This window comes from Quercus suber, unplaced genomic scaffold, assembly GCF_002906115.3.
Source record: "Quercus suber isolate HL8 unplaced genomic scaffold, Cork oak 2.0 scaffold_316, whole genome shotgun sequence".
Classification (NCBI taxonomy): Eukaryota; Viridiplantae; Streptophyta; class Magnoliopsida; order Fagales; family Fagaceae; genus Quercus; species Quercus suber.
Window position 1 is genome coordinate 327,227 of NW_027069771.1, and position 21,929 is coordinate 349,155.

Below are 21,929 nucleotides of genomic sequence, written 5' to 3' on the forward strand. Positions count from 1 at the left end.
TACTCTTCCTCTCTCACAACCGCCTTTACCAAACGAGGCCCTTTTCGTCATCCAACCAAAACCTTCACGTTCCAAACCAAAAAAGCCACACCCCAGAATCCCCAAGCTACCCCTCCAAAAACCACTCCCAATATAAACATCCAAAGGCTAGTATAGTAATTTACACATAAGGATTTCTAGTCTGGTCCATTAATAATTAATAAATAAATTAAAAAAAATAAAAATAAAAGAACGTTATAGTGATCATCACAAAAGGTTGGCTCAAAAAAAAGTGTTTGGGTTTGGAGAGACGTTATCGGATTTGAAATCCACAATTCGCCGGAATTTGGGATTTCCGTTCACGTCCGCCCGTACCCTAGGGTTACTGTTATTAGTTATTACACTCTCTCCCACCACCACACCACAACAATTAAGAAAGTGAGAGAGAGAGAGAGAGAGAGTCAGTTATAGATAGAGAGAGAGAAATAAAGAAAAGAAAAGAAAAGAAAGAAATTGAGTGTTGGTTTCGCTACGACGTCGTTTTCAAGACTTGGAATTCAAAAGAGAAGAAAGAACGGTGGTCTAGTTCGTTTCTGTTTCAATTAGGGTTTCGGTTTCTTTGTTGTTGTTGTTGAAGTTTGATATGAAGATCTGTAATTCGGGGAATTGGTGAGGGGATAATAGTGGAAAGACTTTGCTACCGTGATGTTTACGCCACAGAAGAAGGCGTGGTCGGGTTGGTCTTCTCTCACGCCCCGGAAGTCTGTTCTCGGGTCGGGTCAGAGTCCGAATTCTGTTGACGCTGGAAAAGGAAAGACTGTTGCTTTTGTCGAAACGACGCCGAATTTGGAGAATGGGGGAAATATCTTGGTTGATGCTGCGGGAGACCCTGAATTATTGGCCGAGAAGGTTTCCAAGCTTGAAATTGAGGTTTGTGGAGGTTCAATTTTTTTTTTTTTCTGGGTGTTTTTGTGCTTGTGCTTGTGCTATTTTTGGTGGGTTTTTGTTGCTTTTAACTTTTTTGCTTAATTGGGTTTTCAAAAAAAAAAAAAGAAAAAAGCTTTTGCTTAATTGGGTGTTTATGGAATTTGGATTGTTGTTATTATGATTTGAGTCTTTTTAAGTTATATTTTGGTACAAAAAGACAGTTTCTTTATCAAGGTCTTGTTGAGTTAAAACTGTTTTTAACGGTTATACTGTGATTTATCAGTGTGTGTGGTAGTTGTTTGTGACCGAGATCGTCCAATTTATGAAAAATTTTACCCTTTTAGTTCCCAAGTATGTTTTCTTGTTTCTGTGTTTATGTTTATTTATTTATTTTTTGTGTGTGTGTGCAAAGGCTGTACAGTAAGAATGTGGGATTGAAAGGTAGGGAAAAGTGAAGTCTTGGGGCCAAATAGGAGGAGTGACAGTTACACAGTGAGAATAGAAAAAAGTAGGAAATGGGTATTGTTCTTTGCCTTTAGCCCTTTACATGGTTAACTTGTGCGAAACTTACTGTCGAGAGTAAACAGAAGAGTCTCGCACTTTGAACTTGATGTTAAATGTAACTGGTTGGAAATAAAAAAAAATGTTTTGAAATTAAAAATTGCATTTTTGCTTCAAGGTCTTGATTAAGCAATATTTATGGGTTTAATGATGAGCCTGTCCCTGTTGTATTATACTATTATGTGATAGAGGCATTACCATTTATTAGCCTTGTTTGTGCTGTGCAACCAGTTCTTTTGTATTCTCTGTATCATGGGTCCTAAAGTGTGTAATTACCACAAATTCTATATGGTCTTTGAAGCAAAAAAAATTATGAGTTATTTTCGATCTTTAAAAAAAAAAAAATTATGAGCTCACAATCTGGATGACTGAAGATTTGGACTTATAATCCACTGTTCTCTTAAAGTCGTTAATGCTACTGTAGTTTATGGTGTTGCTGGGTTCGCCAATACTGGTTGGGTTTAAGATGATCCAGAACTGGTAAATGCTGCACTGTTCAAAAATGAAAGCTTTGAAACTGAAAATAGATTTTACATGAAATTTGGAATTAATGAACTTTTTTTAAAGAAACAATGAAAGAAAAAGAATACAGCTATGTGTGTGTGTGTGTGTGTTGATCATAACACTGGCGTAGTTGAGGAAATAACTTCTTGCATAGTAAAGTAAGTGTGTCTGATATGATCTACTTTTTAATGAATGTGTTCTATATGATCTACTGCATTGGCTAAACACACCTTTGTACAGTATCTATGTCATTGCCATCATATTAATACCTGGATATTATGTAGGATATATGATTTGCCACATATGGTGGTGGATTAGGTACTCACATTAGGAATTTGAACAGTAGCCACATCAGAACGCTTTTATGACTTTTTTGTGGCCAAGCTTTTTTTATTTTTATTTTTTGGGTTCACAGTTAGTACCCATTTGGGAGGGTGATTAAAAACTGCGCTTCTTTATAATACAGCTTTATAAAGTACAACTTCTTTTAAATACCCCACTTTAAATATTACATCATTCTTTGCTCCAAAAATTACACTGTACCAAACGTGCGCTTGACCAAAAAGTTGAAGATTATGTGAAGTTGGTGTTTCAATTCTACATCTGGAGCTTCTGCATCTACCCTCTAAACTGTCTGGACACCCTATTTATAAACATATTTAGGCTGGTAGGTGGTCAAGAGATGTTTTGAACCAAACAATTTTTTTGCCAGTTGCTCTCTCACCCTCTCACTCCTCCCTCTCCTCCTGTTCTTACATAAAGCTTTGATGTTTTAGGGTACAGTATCAAATATTCACTACATTGTCAGCAATTCTTGTGAGTACATTTGGGCTCCCTCAAAGTTTGTGATGATTCACAGAGCCACTGTACTTTTGTTGGGATTAAAGCGTAGTTGAGTTGATTGTTAGCAATCCATATTCATTACCAAATACCATTATGACCTTCCTAATCACTTGCCTATTAATGATTATGTCACTGTAGTTTTTTTATTGTTTTATTTTACAAATTATCAGTTATATCGTCTTTAATGTTTCATTCGTTACAATAAATACAATGCTTTACTCTTACATGATTTTTTTTTTTGTTGATGTTTTGGACAGCTTTTTGAATACCAGTATAATATGGGGCTTCTCTTGATTGAGAAAAAGGATTGGACTTCTAAGTATGAAGAACTTAGGCAAGCCTTGGCAGAAGCAAAAGATGCCCTTAAACAAGAGCAATCATCCCATTTAATTGCAATATCTGAAGTTGAGAATCGAGAAGAAAATTTGAGAAAGGCCTTGGGAGTTGAGAAGGAGTGTGTGCTTGATGTATGTTCTTTTTTTTTTTTTTTCCTCTAATAGATAAATTTCTTATCATTGCTACCTATCAATATCATCACTAAATAACTGGAAATTTTTTTTCTTCAAGAGATGCCATATTTCTACCTATCAATATGGATTTCTACTCACCTCCCCTCTTCATAAGTAAAAATCCAATCCCCAAATATTTTCTTCAGGTCTTTATAAGGATATTCTGCTTTTTATTTCTCTCTCTCTCTCTTGTTAAATCTGTTCATTACTAAAAAAAAATATTTAAAAACAAGAAGCATCTCATTTGGTTTGTCTTGCTCCTGTTTTGTGAAACAATAAGCATTATTTGTTACATTTTATTCTCATAGTTTTAATGGTATAAGCATGAATAGTTTATTTTTTATCCAGCCATATCATCACTTAGCAGATAGTTTTATGCTAAAAATACCTTTTTAATTCTTTAAATATAATTTCTTGTTGACAAAGCAATATGTATCCTGAACTCAGCTTGTTATCTAAAATGCTAAGTTTTAAGCTCAGAGGTTGTTGGTCATGATGCAATTAAATTTTATTAGCTAGAAAACAAAATACAAAGTGATGTTTCCTAATGTTTGGAGATTTTTTTTCCCAGCTGGAGAAGGCTTTGCGTGACATGCGTTCAGAAAATGCTGAAATCAAGTTCACTGCTGATTCTAAGTTGGCTGAAGCAAGTGCTTTAGTCACTAGCATTGAGGAGAAATCTTTTGAGGTAGAGGCAAAGTTGCGTGCTGCTGATGCTAAGCTTGCTGAGGTGAGCAGAAAAAATTCAGAAATTGAGAGAAAATCACAGGATTTGGAGGCTCGAGAAGCTGTACTTCGAAGGGACCGCTTATCCTTTATCTCCGAGTATGCTTTATGCTTTTGACCTTTGCTTGTTCTTGGATCTATTGGCTCTTGAGTGGGTTTTCAGTTTGTTCTTACTTAATTAAGTCATTTCCTCTTTTTGGCAGGCGAGAAGGTTATGACTCTACTTTTTCTAAGCAAAGAGAGGACTTGCGAGAATGGGAAAGAAAGTTGCAAGAGGGAGAGGATAGGTTAGCTAAAGGTCAAATAATGCTTAACCAAAGAGAGGAGAGGGCAAATGAGAATGATAGGATTTTCAAGCAGAAAGAAAAGGTCCTTGAAGAGGCACAAAAGAAGATTGAAGCAACTAACATCAGTTTGCAAAAGAAAGAAGAAGATATAAGCAGTAGGCTTGCAAATCTTACTTTAAAAGAGAAGGCAAGTATTTCACCATGCCGAGCCATTGTTAAAATTTTAATTGATTTTTGTATTAATATATCAGTTTACTTTGGGCAGGAATTTGATGTTGTGAGATTAAACTTAGAGACGAAAGAGAAAGAGTTACTTGCATTAGAAGAAAAGCTCAATGCTAGAGAAAGGGTGAGTTCTTGTACCTTATTCTTTTAATAGAAGATTCTTTTGAGAAGGATTTCTCATGTTTAGTGTATTTATTACGTTGGTCATCTTCATTTGGCATTTAATTAGCGTGTGTCTTGTTATTTGCATGCTCTATCTAGTTTGTGTTTGCACCAGTGTAATCTGTAGATTTGGGGTGAAACTGGTCCGGTAATTGGAGAAGTATGCTATATCAAGGAGGTGCCTTTACTCTTGTTTTGTTTAAAGGAAATTCTCTGAGGTGATACATTTTTTTGTTGGGGGAGATGGGGGGAGTTTTTTTTTTCTTCCCTAGTTCTAGATATATTTCTCTTTTCTTTTCTTTTTTTCCCCACCCCTGATTTCTTTGTTTTAATGCACTTGTTACAAGGAAAAACTTTTAAATAATAGGTCTGCAGCATCAGGAAAATAGTCTATCAAACATTATACTTTTGCTACATCAAATTGGAATTTTATTGCTATCATTCAAAATTGTGCCCCTGATATTTTTATTTTGGTTTGTTTTGTGCAACATCCACAGACTGAGATTCAAAAGCTTCTTGATGAACATAATGCTATTCTAGATGCAAAGAAGAGTGAATTTGATTTGGAAATCGATCAAAAGAGAAAATCTGTGGATGATGATTTGAAAAACAAGGTTGTTGAAGTGGAGAAGAGGGAGGCTGAAATTAATCACATGGAGCAGAAAGTAGCAAAGAGAGAGCAGACTTTAGAAAAGAGATGGGAGAAACTTAGGGAGAAAGAGAAGGATCATGAATTAAAATTGAAAGATCTGAAGGAAAGGGAAAAATCCTTGAGGTCTGAGGAAAAGAATTTGGAGAATGAGAAGAAGCAAATGCTTTCTGATAAAGAAGATTTGCTTAGTCTTAAGGATGAAGTTGAGAAGATAAGGGCTCACAATGATGAAGAGCTATTGAAGATAGCTGAAGAGAAGGATCAGCTTAAAGTAAGTGAAGAAGAGAGGCTGGAATTTGTTCGTTTGCAGTCAGAATTAAAACAGGAAATAGAAAACTGCCGGCTTCAGAAAGAACTTATTCTTAAGGAAGCTGAAGATCTGAAGTTACAAAAGGAGAGTTTTGAGAGAGAGTGGGAAGAGCTGGATGAGAAAAGAGCTGAGATCGAGAAAGATCTGAAAAAATTGACTGATCAGAAGGAAGAAATGGAAAAACTGAAACACTCTGAAGAAGAAAAGCTAAAAAATGAGAAGTTGGCAACACAGGAGTACATACAAAGGGAGCTAGAAGATCTTAAATTTTCCAAAGAATCTTTTACAGCTCAAATGGAGCATGATAAATTAGCAATTGCTGAAAAAGCTGATAGTGACAGAAGCCAAATGCTTCATGATTTTGAGTTGCGAAAAAGAGAACTTGAGACTGATTTGCAGAACCAGTTAGAGTACAAGGAAAAAGATTTGCGTGAGAGGGAGAGGTTATTTCAGGAAGAAAGAGAGAGAGAATTAAACAATATTAATTACTTAAGAGAAGTAGCTAGAAGAGAAATGGAAGGAATAAAGCTTGAAAGAGCTAAAATAGAAAAAGAAAGACAAGAAGCTGATGAAAATAGAAAGCATCTTGAAAGGCATCAAGTGGAAATGAGAAAAGACATCGATGTGCTTGATGACCTTAGGAGGAAGTTGAAAGACCAGCGGGACCAATTTGTTAATGAGAGACGACGCTTCATTTCATTTGTTGAAAAACTCAAGGGTTGCGAGAACTGTGCTCAAATTATCTCTGAGTATGAGCTTTCTGATCTGCAGTCTTTAGCTGAAATTGAGAATGAAGAGGTTATTCCTCTGTCTAGACTTGATGATGTTCACGCCAAGGAAGGTGGTCATGGAAATGTTGCTGCTTCTGAGAAGCAAAACAGTGAGATATCCCCTGTTGGAGTTGGCTCAAGATCTCCAGTTTCTGGTGGAACTATATCTTGGCTACGCAAGTGCACCACCAAGATTTTCAAATTTTCCCCAATCAAGAATATTGAGTCTACTGCTGTTCAAAATTTGGAGGCACATTTGTCTTGCCAGAATGTTGATATGGAAGAACCTTCCAAGAGAGTATCTAGCACCGAAAATCAGGCAGAGATATCTCTTGGTGTTGCAACTGATTCTTTTGATGTCCAGAGAATCCAATCTGACAACAGCATTAGAGAGATAGAAGTCAGCCAAGATCCATCAGCTGATGATCAAAGCAACATCAACAGTAAGGCGCCTGAAGTTGCCGATGATTCCCAGCCATCTGATTTGAATGGTGATCAGCACAAACCTCGCAGAAGAGGGAGGCCTAGAGTTTATAGGACGCGCTCTGTGAAGGCAGTTGTCAAAGATGCAAAGGCTATACTTGGGGAAGCTTTAGAAGAAAATGAGAATGATTATCCAAATGGGAATGCTGAGGATTCTGCCTATGATAATGCTGAAAGTCGTGATGATTCTAGTCTAGGTGGTCAAAGACTGCCAAGAAATGGACGGAAGCGGAACCATGCTCAAACATCTCAAAACATGGGTAGTGAGCATGATGGTGATGATAGTGAAGGACGTTCTGATAGTGTTGTGGCAGGCCAACGCAGGACAAGGCGGCAGAAAATTACTACAGCTGTGCTAGCTCCTGGTGAAAAACGATATAATCTCCGGAGACCCAAAACGTAAGTTCCCACATCCATGACTTAAGTAAAGGTAATAACTTGCTTTAAGGAAGGGGGGGGGGGGGGGGGAGGGGGCATGTGCCATGCTGTGCATGGTTACGCATATTTTCCCAAAGGAAAAAAAACTTTGTTCAGTTGAAGGCGGTGTAAATTAACAGATTATTTTTAGACTGTTGAATATTGGTTATTGAACTCACAGCTAGATAATAATTTTGAGAGGAATGCTACGTTTACAACATTTTCATAATATTTTCACAACAAATCATAGGTGGAAATTATTGGTCCTAAATTAAATCCACAACTTAAATCATTTTTTTTTTTGTTCACCCATAATAGCCAATGACAATCTGTTATTTAAAATTTGTTGTGAAAATGTTGTAGACATAACATTTCTTTAATTTTGAAAACTGTTGTCTGTTTCCATCCCAAAAAAGGAAGAAGGGAGGGATGCTCTCTTTTGTGGGATTATTTGGTGTTGTAGACCATCTAGGCTCTAGGAGGCTGCATATTCAAAGTTTTGGAAGTTAAGCAGGGGGAAATAAAGATGAGAGTTTTAAATTGTAGAGACATAACCCAAAAAAAGGAAGAAAAAATATATTACAATTAATTGATGTAGGAAGATGCCTTGTTCATCTGTGGCATGTCAAGCAACTAACTACCGACTTTACCATAATGCCTTTCAGTAAAGCTACTGTCACAGCTGCCAGAGCCATGCCTGAACTTAGCAAAGAAAACAAGGAAGAGACAGATGTTGTTAGAGCAACAGGTGAGAAAATTCTTCGCTCCAAAGCTGCTCCTGCACTTTCGACTGGAGCTGCAAGTGAGAATGGTGGAAGCTCTCACTTTTTGCGGGTAAGGGAATTATAAAGAATTTGGGTTTCTTCTATATCCCATTTGATTTGTTGTAATACTGTATCTGCACATATGTGTGTGATCTTGTTTTTGGTCCTTTTTTCTCCTTGTTCAAATCAATTTCTTTGTAGAATTCCATTTTTTTATTGAAAATTTAGGGTTTTATTTTGATTTCTACTAGGACTTAAAATAACATAAATTTCAAAGCTAAAGTTTAAAAGCTGTTCTCTCCCTCTGTATATGTGTGTGTTTCTGATTTTTGGAGAATGTAAGAATTATTTAATGAAGACTAAAGAGTATACATTTCTTAATGATTTTAATTTGTGATGTGCATGGGTTTGCTGTTTTATTTGACTAAGCTGTTACTATTTTGCCAAAGTACAACTGTTAGAGCCATCCTTGTTGTAACTGATTATGGAACACTCATTCGAGCAGTCCTCCAGTTGCTGATGGCTCCTGAAATTTTTCTGAACTGATTTCTCTGACGTGATGTTTATAAATTTTGTGGCACAGTCCAAGAGAGTTGCAGACTCTCAGGTTGGTGTTGCTGATATTACAAACAATTTGGTTGAGAACACGATCATGAGTGAAGAGGTGAATGAGACTCCAGAAGAGTACGGTGATGTAGATGAGTACAGGAGTGAATCCCATGGTGAAGATGCTAATGTAGATGGGGCAGATGAAGAGGATGATGAAGAGTCTGAACATCCTGGTGAAGTCTCAATAGGAAAGAAGCTCTGGACATTCTTCACAACATAATGATGCTCAATGCTGTTTGCCATATAGTGGTCGCTTTGGATGGCCTCTACTGCATCTACCTTTTTAGATATGCTGGTAGGAGTTTCCTGATGTGTAGTAGTGTGAATTAACAATTCAAATGTAGTTAGAAGCACTGGAAGTATTCAGAAGTATTCAGGTCAGGGAATGAGTTTTTCTCTGCCCTCTTTGATTTTTATTTTTAGGATTAAGAGTATGGGGGGTGTTTTATTTTTTTAATGACAAACCTAGATATTTTGATTAGTAGTAACCCAGTGCAGATTTAACACTGGACTCTCAGCTGCCACCCTTACCAATTGTTTGTATCAAATGCTTTGTATCTCTTCATTTGGCTCTGGAATGATTGTTTGAACCCAGTGGTCTCAACTCTCTCTCTCATATGCGTGTGCTTGGTCTTGTGTTAAAAAGGTGCTTTTGTTATGTATGTCGTTGAGGCTTGATGGAAGGCAAGATAATCAAGCAATGTATGTAGGTTAAATGAGTAGTGAGTTGCCGCAGGGATATGAATTTTGATCAGCGTCCTACTTCTAGTACTGAAGGGTTGACCACAATTGCTGCCTTGAGAAGTTAGCTAACAAGTTTTACTGTGTAGATTCATGGGCCGTATTCTTACCTGATCATTTTTTAAATCCATTAATGCAATTACTTTCTTCTTTTTTTTTTTTTTTTAAGAATCAGGTCTCAACTCTCTCTCTCATATGCGTGTGCTTGGTCTTGTGTTAAAAAGGTGCTTTTGTTATGTATGTCGTTGAGGCTTGATGGAAGGCAAGATAATCAAGCAATGTATGTAGGTTAAATGAGTAGTGAGTTGCCGCAGGGATATGAATTTTGATCAGCGTCCTACTTCTAGTACTGAAGGGTTGACCACAATTGCTGCCTTGAGAAGTTAGCTAACAAGTTTTACTGTGTAGATTCATGGGCCGTATTCTTACCTGATCATTTTTTAAATCCATTAATGCAATTACTTTCTTCTTTTTTTTTTTTTTTTTTAAGAATCTATTACTTAAAAAGGGTCATTCTATAGTGCATTTATTTTTGTAAATTTACCTTCCTTGTTAAGATACTTAATCTTAACTTTCTATCTATTATTATAAAACTATATTAACATTTAGGGCCTCTTCGAGATTTGTTTATTTTGTTGAAACTAAATTTTTTTTGCTAAAAGTACTGTAAATAAAGGTAAAGTACTGTAAATTTACCTTCCTTGTTAAGATACTTAATCTTAACTTTCCATCTATTATTATAAAACAATATTAACATTTTAGGTCTGTTTGAGATTTGTTTATTTTGCTGAAACTAAAATTTTTTGGCTAAAAGTACTGTAAATAAAGGTAAAAGTTAGTTCAAATAGTACGGTGGGACTCATGAATAGTATCAAAAAGTGTAATGGGGGGTCATGAATAGTAGTAATAATAAGCTGAATAATAAAATAAGCTGGCAAATTTTATCATGCCAAACGCATACTTAGGCTAAAAATGCAAATCACACTATTTAAGTTTGAGTGAGATTCATTTTGGCCTTTTAACTTTATCTTTATTCAATTGAGTCATCTAAGTTTCAAATTTATTTAATTTAGTTATTCTGTTTAATTTCCTTAAAAAAAATGTCTTTGAAAAAAATATTTTCCTCAAATGGAAAAAAGTCTAAAATAAATATTTTATAGATTTTTTATATGATATTTTTTTATTATTAGTTAATTGCAAACCTAACAATTGTGGGGGGCGACAAATAGATTAGATAACTAAGGTTCATTTTAATCCAGTTATTGTTTACTCACACAATTAATTTTTAGAGATGGAATTCAAGGTCAACTTTTAAGTACTCGTTATGTAACAAGAGATGAAAGTCAGACCACAAACTATATGCGAAGTGGTAACATTCAACTAGAAATAGCTTGAAAATTGGCTAAGCGTTCATCCTTGGGTTCAGTTCGAGGAAAAAGGTACAATTGAATGGTTTTTCTCTCATTTTATTTTCTCTTCTAATTTTCACGTTCCCCTGATCTAGGTGCTTTTTGGGCTTTATATAACTTAGTAATGATGCATTTGGATCTTATATTTAGAGGGTTGTGACCAAACTTTCTTGATACTTGTCCCTTTGAGACCTTGCTAGAAGGATTTTTATTATTAGTTAATTGCAAACCTAACAATTGTGGGGGGCGACAAATAGATTAGATAACTAAGGTTCATTTTAATCCAGTTATTGTTTACTCACACAATTAATTTTTAGAGATGGAATTCAAGGTCAACTTTTAAGTACTCGTTATGTAACAAGAGATGAAAGTCAGACCACAAACTATATGCGAAGTGGTAACATTCAACTAGAAATAGCTTGAAAATTGGCTAAGCGTTCATCCTTGGGTTCAGTTCGAGGAAAAAGGTACAATTGAATGGTTTTTCTCTCATTTTATTTTCTCTTCTAATTTTCACGTTCCCCTGATCTAGGTGATTTTTGGGCTTTATATAACTTAGTAATGATGCATTTGGATCTTATATTTAGAGGGTTGTGACCAAACTTTCTTGATACTTGTCCCTTTGAGACCTTGCTAGAAGGTTTTTACACTAGAACATGAGTTGTGAGGAACACTGTTCATGGTCATTTCCTCATTAATGCGGTCAGCTAAGTGGTTGCAATATATTTAATGCGGAGGGGATGGTTGTTTTGTCATTCATTTTTCTTCTCTTCCTTGTTTAATACCAAGTTACCTTTGTCCCTCCTGGGATTGCACCGTGCTCCCGTCATTCCTGATTTTGGCTTTCCGAGGTTAAGTAGGAGCCCTTGGCATCTTCATCAACGACAACATCCCAAACTCCTTATTAGTTAAATAAGTCCTCTCTGTGAAGTTTCCCTCATCAGAAATGCCCTTATTTTCTTTATTAACGGCTTTTGATCCTCGTCCCCCCACAACGATAATTTTTTAATGGAATTGAATAAAATGCTAGAATGAAATAAATTTGAAATTTAGGAAGATTCAATTAAATGAAAGTAAAGTTAAAGAACTAAAATGAATTTTAGAAAAATTTAAAAACTGTAATTTGCATTTTAGCTTAACATTTGACATTTAAGATTAAATAACTTATTTCCTATAAAAAATGGCCTAGTTTATTTGGGCTCCACTTCATGCCCATCCCAGCTCAGGAATACTGAGAGAAAGTTCCATAAAACTAAATTCTAAAGAGACATCGACGTTCTAACATTGAAGTTCACAGGTATGTTGAGAGGAAAAAGTGAAACTGATATAAGTCTTGGAATCATGTTCTTTTAAGGGGATGTTCACTTTTTGTCCAAATAATACTATAATAGCGTACGTAAGGTTTTTATTTATTTATTTATTCTATAATTTTTTTAACTGGGTTTGGTTTCTTGAAAGAGAGCACTAGGAGCACTTCAAGTTCAAGAACGTCCAGTTTAGAAATGATAGCCCTTTGCCCATGCCAAGCCAAGGCCAACACCAAGACTAAATCTTCGCAGACACTTCTAGCATTACTCTTTTTTTAGACAGAGTTTCAACATATGACGTTTATTCTTGATAACTTTTACAAACATTTCAAACAGTAATTTAACTATTTTCTGTTCAATAACTTAGGATACAATATTCTTCAAAACCGTAACATGATTTGTTATGATTGATACATAATAGAGTGGTATTAATGGTAAATCATGTAAAAAGATATTATTCTATTTATAATAAATCTTATCAACAATTATGAAAAACACTTGTGAGTTCTATATGCCCTGAGACGAAAGTTTTATGAAATTATTTCATTAGATATCTCCTCGTAATATGAAGGATGAAAGAAATAATTAATTTGAATATAGGTATTTTTGTTGAATCACATTCATAAAATTGTACACATACCCCTATACAAGTGCGAAAATAGTTAATTGTATAGAACTCTAACAACTTGTTCGGGTGAAGGCGATTAGTGGAAAATGGAGGATTGGAATTTAATTAATTGAAAAAGTTTACCACTGACCTTGTTTGTTTGTTTTTTTGTTATTGTTTTTTTTTTTTGTTTTTTTTTTTGTTTTTACCTATATGAATATATATATATCAAAGGAAAGATTGATAATTATTAAAGTTTTATTATTATTTTTTGGGAAATATTAACGAGTGCCGTTGGGGCATTGATTAAGAATCCATTTTAAGAAAGCTTTAATATCACTTTTATGAGAAATGAAAAAAACTATCAAATTATTAATTGCATTTTTTTTCTTTTTCCATAAAAACTTTCTTTAATTGGATTGCTAATCAATGCCTTACGGCACTCGTTAACATGACCCTTATTTTTTTATTGTAAGTGGAACTAAACCGGACCCCTCTAGATTCCCCCAAGTTGGGGGAGAACAAAAAATTGAGGGACTTGAACTCCTCCAAGTACATATGGATGGTTTAGAAAACTGATAAAGACCCCCCCGCAAATTGGGAGAATTAAAAAAGTGAGGGATTCGAACTCCTCCNGTTTTGTTTTGTTTGTTTTGTTTTTTGTTTTTGTTTTTTATTTTTTTTAGGAGGGGAGGGAGTTGAGGGGGTTTGAACTTTGGAGGGGAGTAGAGAAGAGGTGTTCCACTTGTATTAAAAGACATTCAAAATTTCAATTTCAATTTCACTTTTTTTTTTCAACCAAAGCTAATTTCACCATATTTTCAACCATCTTAATGCCCCTCTTGAATTTCACTCTTATAGTGTTAATTTATTTCTATTTTCTTAAAATGAGAAAATAAGAGTCATATTTGTCAATTTATATAAGCTCTTTTCTTATACCCCTACTTAATTTTAAACACCCAAACAAAGTAAAGAGATATTTATTTCCCTTTATCCTACATAAATTTCTAGAGCATCCAAACAAAGGGAAGGGCCAAAGGGATAATAATTCCCCAACCTCAGTGCCGTTGGGGCATTGATTAAGAATCCATTTTAAGAAAGCTTTAATATCACTTTTATGAGAAATGAAAAAAACTATCAAATTATTAATTGCATTTTTTTTCTTTTTCCATAAAAACTTTCTTTAATTGGATTGCTAATCAATGCCTTACGGCACTCGTTAACATGACCCTTATTTTTTTATTGTAAGTGGAACTAAACCGGACCCCTCTAGATTCCCCCAAGTTGGGGGAGAACAAAAAATTGAGGGACTTGAACTCCTCCAAGTACATATGGATGGTTTAGAAAACTGATAAAGACCCCCCCGCAAATTGGGAGAATTAAAAAAGTGAGGGATTCGAACTCCTCCAAATATCTTCAAACAAAATGGATGGCTTAGGAAACTTCAAGTGATAAAAACGCGCAAAATATTTATAAAACATTATTATATGCAATATGAGCTCAGTTCAAGTTATACCTGGTGTAACTCTTGTAGAGTTACACATTTTTTAAATCATTAATTTTCATTAGATCTAATGGTTAAAAAAACACTAGTGACATGCCATATCTAATATCATTAAGTCATTAAATTCTCTTCTAAAATTAAACAAAAAGTCAATAAACACTTTCACCCTTCACCGTTTTCTTCTTCTTCTATCATTCTCTCTCTCCCTCATCTACCAGTTACTCCATAAACTCGTCCAATGAACTGAATAAATCAACTAGAGAACTGATACAATGTAATTTTATTGGTATTAACGCAATTTTCCCCCTGCTCAGCATTACATGTATTGAGTTTGCATACAGGGTATCGAAAAGCTACATAAAATCCTTTTAAAAGACTTATTAGAAGTACCATTATCACATGTATTGAGTTCACATACAGGGCATCTAACACGGAATAGCCACTAGACTACAACATCTCTATAGTATCTTCATTTAATTGGAATTTTGGGTGGAGGGTATAACTTCTCTGTTAGGAATACAAAAGAGTCAAAGAAAAAAGCACCAATTCGCATCCAATCTAACATTCCCATCACAAAGAATTAAAATTAATAAATCGGTTGGTTTGCTAATGCAGGGAATGTTGTTTGTTACTTATATTTGTTTACTTTAGGAGAATTGTCAAATAAAAAATTAATTCAATCGTTGCCAATTCCACTGAAATCTATTTACACAGATGCATATAATTCACATCGAACTGAAAAGATGAAAAATGATAATGCTTTATCCCTTGTTGATTTATTTGGTTTATTGGAGGAGTTTATGGAGGTCTTGGTAGATGAGTCATGAGAGAGAAAGAAAGAGAGATAGAAGAAGAAGAAGAAAACGGTGGGGGTGAGTGTTAATTGACTTTTTGTTTATTTTTAGAAGAGAATTTAATGACTTAATAATATTAGATATGGCATGTCACTAGTGTTTTTTTAACCATTAGATCTAATGAAAATCAATGGTTTAAAAAAGGTATAACTCTATAAGAGTTACACTAGGTATAACTTGAACCCATTTCATGCAATATATATATATATATATATATATATATATATTCTTGATGATGAAGCTCTCATCTGCATTTTAAAACTGACAAAATGGGCTTCTACCCTTTTCGGGCAAATAAAATATAGGGAAATACCCCCCTTCCCAAACTAAATAGGAAAATGCCTTTATTTTAAAACTCGATTTTTGATAAATTGAGTTAAAAAAAAAAAATTCTGAAGCCTTATAATGGCATTTTAAGGAGCCTATAGTGACGTTTTAAGGACCTATAGTGATGTTTTTATACTCGACTTCAAAGAAATCGAGTTATAGGTAAAAAAAAATGCCACTATAGGTTGATTTCATTGCCTATAACTCGATTTCATTGAAGTTGAGTTAAAAAATGTCACTATAGGTCCTTAAAATGTTACTATAGGCTCTTTAAAAACGCCACCATAGGGCCTAACTTGATTTATTAAAAATCAAGTTTTAAAAGAAGAGCATTTCCCTATTTAGTTTGGGAAGGGGGGCATTTTCCTATATAATTTGCCCGAAAAGGGTAGAAGCCCATTTTGTCAACACATAATTCCAAATCTTGTAGACCATTTTAACTTTATAAGTTGGGGTTTGTTTCAAATTATATCCCATACTTTTAGAAGTTTAGAATTAAGCCATGCACTTAAAAACGTTTTAATTCAAGCGAGCCACAAATTGTACATGACGTTAATGGAGAATGCTAAAACAAAATGACATTGTTGTATAGCTTGGAATGAAAGAGTTTTTTTTTATTTTTTGAGAAAGAATGAAAGAGTTTGTATACATTATACATTATAGATTCGTGTTTTAAAATAACTACACTAGATAGATTTGTTTAAGCATTTTCTGTTGGTGTCATGTCAGATGTCACCATAAAAAAGATACAGGGTTTGAGTTGAAACTTTTTTGAAAGTGAAAGCAGGTTTAATTTAAAATTTCTGAAAATATAACGTATGATTTAAAACATTATTAACTATGAGGTTTAAATTGTAATTTGTCAATACTATGTCGACATTACCGAATTACACATTTCAAAATTTGACAAATTCACTTGGTTATTATTATTATTATTTTTTTTTTTTTATGTTACAAATGTTCCTACTTTGATGTTCTAGCTGCTAAGTGTCTATTGCACCGAATTTTGTTTTGCTGGTAAATTTCTCTTTCTTACTTTTTGATTGAGACCCAAAATTCATAGGAATGAGATAAAACAAATTGATTATTTTCCAAGTAGCAATATGATCACCTTTACTTGTATATTTCTTAAAAGAATCGAGTAAGTAAAAAGGATGTTGTAAAAAACAGGATTGATTCTAGTGACAACATAATAACAGATATGCTTTGTATGAAAGGCTACTAAAATAGCAAATTCACACTTGATTTCGGGAAATATTAAGCAATACACTGAGTAAACCTTTTTCTTTTTGAATGAATGAGAAAGCTTTTGTTTACACATAATTGTATGATAATAATGAAGCTGCTATCTAACTGCATGAATGAATTTCCTGAACCAACTGCATAATTAGCAACTGTAAACATTTTGATTTACATGTATTTGTACCATTATTCTGATGCTAGCTAACTGTATTGTTGAATTTTCTTCACAATTTTATACTTCAGCAGTTCAGCTGCTGTTGTTAACCCTCCTGCTCTATCTGTACACTTGGGAGAATCAACTGTTCTCTGCAGCCTTCAGTGCTTTGCTAATTGACAAAATCTAAGTTTCATCCCTGCACCAAGTGTCAGTTTGCAATGCTCGAGCTTCTGCATGTTTCTTAAGATTCCTGGAAATTGAAGTAAATAGATTCAAATAATGAGAATGTTCTAAAATCACTAGAGTTATGACATAAGAATCAAGATTTTATGACTTAAAAATGAAAGAAATAACACACATGCAATATGGAACGCGACAATCTGATTCTGTACAATTTCTCAAGTGCAATATCAGTAACGCCCGTCCCTTCCTGCACTGTTGACAATCCCCACGAACCCGAGAAGTGCACTTCTTTGCATGCTGGAACAGCCTTCTGATTTTAAGACAGTTTTGGTCGGAGCAGGGACACGCTACACATTGAAATGCATGTGCTAAAATAGCCAGCAATTTTCTTTTCTGCAACACGAATTTACAAGATTACTCACTAAGTTGTAATGACAAAGGAAAAGTATTGAGCATCAGTTGCCTACTATTACAAGTTAGAATACGTAATCCTTCGCAAACCAATTGCCCTAAGGAAACAATATTGTACATGTACATATGATATGTTAGAAAGCATTTTTCAATTTGTTTTAGGTGTAAAAATGACATTCTAAATCCATTCAAATATTTCCATTGTTATGTGTAGTGCATAAATAAACTATGGAAGCGTTGGCAAGATCAAAATCTGTACAAGAGGATTCTGAAATTCATGATTAAGTCATCACTCTAAAACTGATAATAAATAATAGAGACTTCTTACGCATTTTTCTTTTTCCGTTGAAGAATGGACATGCGAAGCCTTTTGCTTTTCCTCTTTAATCTCTTTTATTGTTGAAGAATGAACATGTGATGTCTTTTGCTTTGCTTCTTTAGTCTCTACCCCATGACAAGTTGTGGGAAACTGTCGAATCAACTCATGATTATGACAAGAACGTCCTTTCTCTTGATTGCATGCAGCACTGACGACTAACTCTGGGCAGATCCCACTTCCTCTGCTCTGGTCAACCGTAGTATCCTTAAGGCAGTTGCTGCAGTTGGTTTCAGTGGTCTCCAGTGTTGGATTGTGGAGATGATGCAGAATCATCATTGAGGAATGCTTAGCCCGTCTAAGTGTGTCAAACTGATAATGGTTGCCTTGACAGAAGCTCAAGAAAGTGTGCCTTTTTTCAAATAATCCAGTATCTAAAGTAAGATCTTCATCCTCGGTAACTGAAGGCACATCATCAACCATAACCTGAAAGGGGCAAGAAAGCCATATAAATTGTCTGGGCGGAGATGAATATGTACCAAATATTGGCACCTTTTATTCACAAAACTATCGATTGAAATCTAAAGGCTTGAAATTCACCTGAGAGAGTAAATGCTTATCCTTGCTCATTGAAGTATGTGTGTCCATCCCGTAGAGGTTTTTCTTCTCATCATGGCATCTGCAACATATGATTGGAACAAAAAGTAATTCATTTCAGAGTTATATATCCTTTCAATAAGTCGGCAACACATGCATATTCATAACTTGTTGATTATCTTGCTTATTATTGTCACCCACTTTTCATTACAGCAAATAACCACCATATTACATAGTTGAGATCTTGCATCTACATAGTCCACATTTGATGAATATTCAGTTTGCACCACACTTCTACATTGCTTGTATCGTCTAATTATTTCTTGAGAGGATGGAAGAGCCATTAAAATAAAATAGCATAGTAGGGCTACACGAAAAATGTCATAACTTATATGAATATAAAAGAACCGCCATAAATGCATAATTCTTGACATGGATTGGAAAAAATGCTAGATAAAGTGTGGTTTTAAATAAAATTGTTACCTTTCACACAGCTGAAATTTTTTGCATTGGTTGCAAACCCATCGGTGACCAGATAATATCACTTCACAGCAGTGTGTGCAAATAAACTGTAAGTGGACAATTATGAAGTCCTCCTTATTGGGTAAGATAGTTTCCCCCAACTATAAAGTGATGAAAAAAAAAACAAGAATTAGTAACTAGTGCAATCATAAAGAAAGAAAAACAATTCATTCATCCTTTGAGCTTATTGGCCTAATGCTACATGAAAATGTGAAAAGTTTCCTAAATTTCTGGAAGTTCTAACTTTGAATCAAATGTATACGGGGTATAAAGTTAACCATCTACAATCTCCAGTGTTCTCACAAAAATAAGTAGAATGTTAAAATTCAAGGAAGAGAAGCAAACCGCTAAGATGTCCCCCTTGAAGAAATATTATTATTATTATTTTTATTTATTTATTTATTTTTTAATTAAAAAAAACTCAAGATTGCATAAAAAGCATAAATAAAACCTGAGCAAGATATCCAAACCTATAGAAGGAGCCCACTAAATTCCTTTTCTTAGGTCCAAGACATTGAATTTCAGGCATGGTTTATGTAATCTGACTTTCCTTACCCCTCACTCATCAAAATTATCAAGCTGTTATTTGGTTAATGTACAAGAAAGATGAAAATTTTTAAGTTCTAATTTTGTCAAATTCTTTAAAAGAAAAAGACTTTTTTAGCTACTCGCACCAAAATTTTCCTGATAACAAGACTCTTTTTACCAAAATTACAAAATGGCAAGAAACTTCAGAAAAAGCTTCTTAATGTAAGCAGATCAACTTTTAGAAAACGATATAAAAAGTAAGCACCAAAAAAGATCTTCATAGTTAAAGCTAGTTAAGCGTCCCTAGTTGTGGTCATGACAATTTTTGCCAAGCTAGTGGTATCTTGTCATGGCACTGATAAGTTGTGCTGGCACCTAGGAAAGTATAAGTATCAAATGATCAAGTTACCAGGACAAGGTTATGTGTAACTGAATCATAGATGTGAGAAGCTTTTCACACCCTCAATTATTGGTTTCAATATCATTTATCGGAAACTTCAGCAATAAAAATTTTGGTGTGTTAAACACTACTATTAAAACTTGGACACTGGACACCAAAACTTGTGCCAACCTGTGCCTGACACTTGTTTCGAAAATAATAAAACAATTTGATTCCTTTGCTGAAAATAGTGCAGATTTATGAGTTAATGAGATAGTTAATGTTTTCATAATACCTAATATATCTAGTTCTTATGGACGCAAACTTGTAATCATATAACCATCTCCCCATGTCTAGAATACATGTTGTGTCTCAATGTCTGCTACCTTATACCTACATTCAACACTCTTGTTCATCTCCAAAATAAATAAGTTATACTCTACCTATTTCCAATTCCATGATAATGTTTCCTATTTATAAAGTAAATGTCATGCAGACCTAGGTTGGTTGATCAGTGGAATTCTTTAATGGCTCTCAAAAGTCAAAACATTAACATAGCTTCCATTGAGTATGCAGACTAATTTAATCAAGTTGAGTAAGAGATTTACTTTTTGCATGATTTGAATATCTTTTGTAGCATTCCCGGAAGGAGTTGCATGTCCCATGCCTTTTAAAGCTCTATTTCTCATTACTTTCTTCAATTTCCTCTGAGACTCTCCAGGGCTTTCTTTTTCAAGACTTCTGATCTTATCCTCAACAGCACCAGACCAATAGTCACCATCAAAGTATGGTAAACGAGCTGCTGTAACCTTGTACTTGCATTCTCCATTAGGAACAAAGAAGTTATCGTATAAATTAGTAGAATTGATCACAATATTTTCTTTGGCTGCTTTCCTCAGCATCAACTGATACCTGCAAATTTTGGGGGAGAAAAACACCTATTCAAGACACACAGAGAGAGAGAGAGAGAGAGAGAGAGAGAGAGAGAGAGAGGGGAGGGAGATACCAGTGCCTCAGCTGATCAGAATTTGGTGTTTTCTGAATCTCAGGATGGCAATATAATATATAATCTTCTCCCTTTGAAGGTGGGCAGGCCCAAATGTAGCAGGATGCAAAACCTCGATTCTTACAAAAATCAAGGTATCCTATCTGATGATAAGAAAAAAAAAATGACACATTATATTTTAATTGTATCAGTCACAATCAGAGGAACAAAACAAGTAGCAAAAGAAACAAAGTAACTCACCATTATTTCATGGTAAACAAAGGTACGGAGACATTCTCCAGTAATACTTTTTATCTCAGGCCTGAAGTGCTTGACAGAATCAAGATATGCAAGATAAACACATCTTTGATTGGGAGGACTGCATTCTGAGCCAAACTCCTGGACGTACATACCAAAAAGGCATACATCTACTCCTTCAATCTTTTGAAACAAAAGAATCACCTGAAATGGAGAAAAGAGTGTAGTCAGACTTTATTGGAAAAATATTAACTGGTCATGACACTGAAGGATCTGCAATATGATTTGACATGATGAAAAGTAAATCAATTAACCTAAAAAAAATCCCCCAAGTGCAATCTCTTTCTCACCTTTGATCTGTATTGGAATTCAGCAGGGTACTTTTCGTCATCAAAGATATCCAAAAACTGCTTCTTCACTTTCAAATGTTTGTCAACAGATGAAACCACTCTGACAACAAGATCTTCTGCTCCTGGCACCTAGTTAGCATTATGAAGAATATATAATAATTAATCTTCTTTTCTCTAATCTAATACTAGCTAACAGATAGTTGGAAACATAAATGTATGCACACAGATGGCGATATAAGCATAACCAAGAATTTAAGATTGCTAAAAATGCATTATCCTCATATGGTGTTTGTATATATACCTTGTCAAGATTTTTTCCTTCAGCCTTTGCTCTCTCTTCTTTCTCTCGTGTCAGACTCCTTAAGAGTCTTTGCTCTATGTGATCACTAAGCATGGTTCTAGGCAGATCCTTTGCCCCCAAAACGCCATTCTTCGGCAAGGGTACACACTTCCCAGTTTCTACTTCTTTTATGAGGCATTTGGGGCATATGTACTCAGCTTTATTTTCCAAATCTCTTTTTTCA

The 21,929-nt window shown here is 34.5% G+C and overlaps 2 protein-coding genes across 2 annotated transcripts; one reads left to right on the plus strand and one right to left on the minus strand.

Annotated features, from left to right (window-relative positions):
- The first annotated feature begins 221 nt into the window (after window positions 1-221).
- LOC136071467 (nuclear matrix constituent protein 1-like) lies at window positions 222-9,332 on the plus strand. The gene is made up of 8 exons (XM_065782792.1): window positions 222-909; window positions 3,072-3,281; window positions 3,895-4,148; window positions 4,253-4,523; window positions 4,602-4,685; window positions 5,221-7,337; window positions 8,021-8,189; window positions 8,703-9,332. The coding sequence occupies exons 1-8, from the start codon at window positions 685-687 to the stop codon at window positions 8,946-8,948; spliced, it is 3,576 nt and encodes a 1,191-aa protein (XP_065638864.1). The 5' UTR covers window positions 222-684; the 3' UTR covers window positions 8,949-9,332.
- A 7,471-nt stretch (window positions 9,333-16,803) lies between these two features.
- Window positions 16,804-21,061, minus strand: LOC111988316 (histone acetyltransferase HAC1). The gene is made up of 8 exons (XM_065782813.1): window positions 21,047-21,061; window positions 20,819-20,961; window positions 20,421-20,724; window positions 18,867-19,006; window positions 18,387-18,465; window positions 17,799-18,272; window positions 17,235-17,452; window positions 16,804-17,126 (listed from the first exon to the last, which is right to left on the minus strand). Exons 1-8 carry the CDS (start codon window positions 21,059-21,061, stop codon window positions 17,060-17,062), a joined length of 1,440 nt encoding a protein of 479 aa, XP_065638885.1. The 3' UTR covers window positions 16,804-17,059.
- Between the last annotated feature and the right edge of the window lie 868 nt (window positions 21,062-21,929).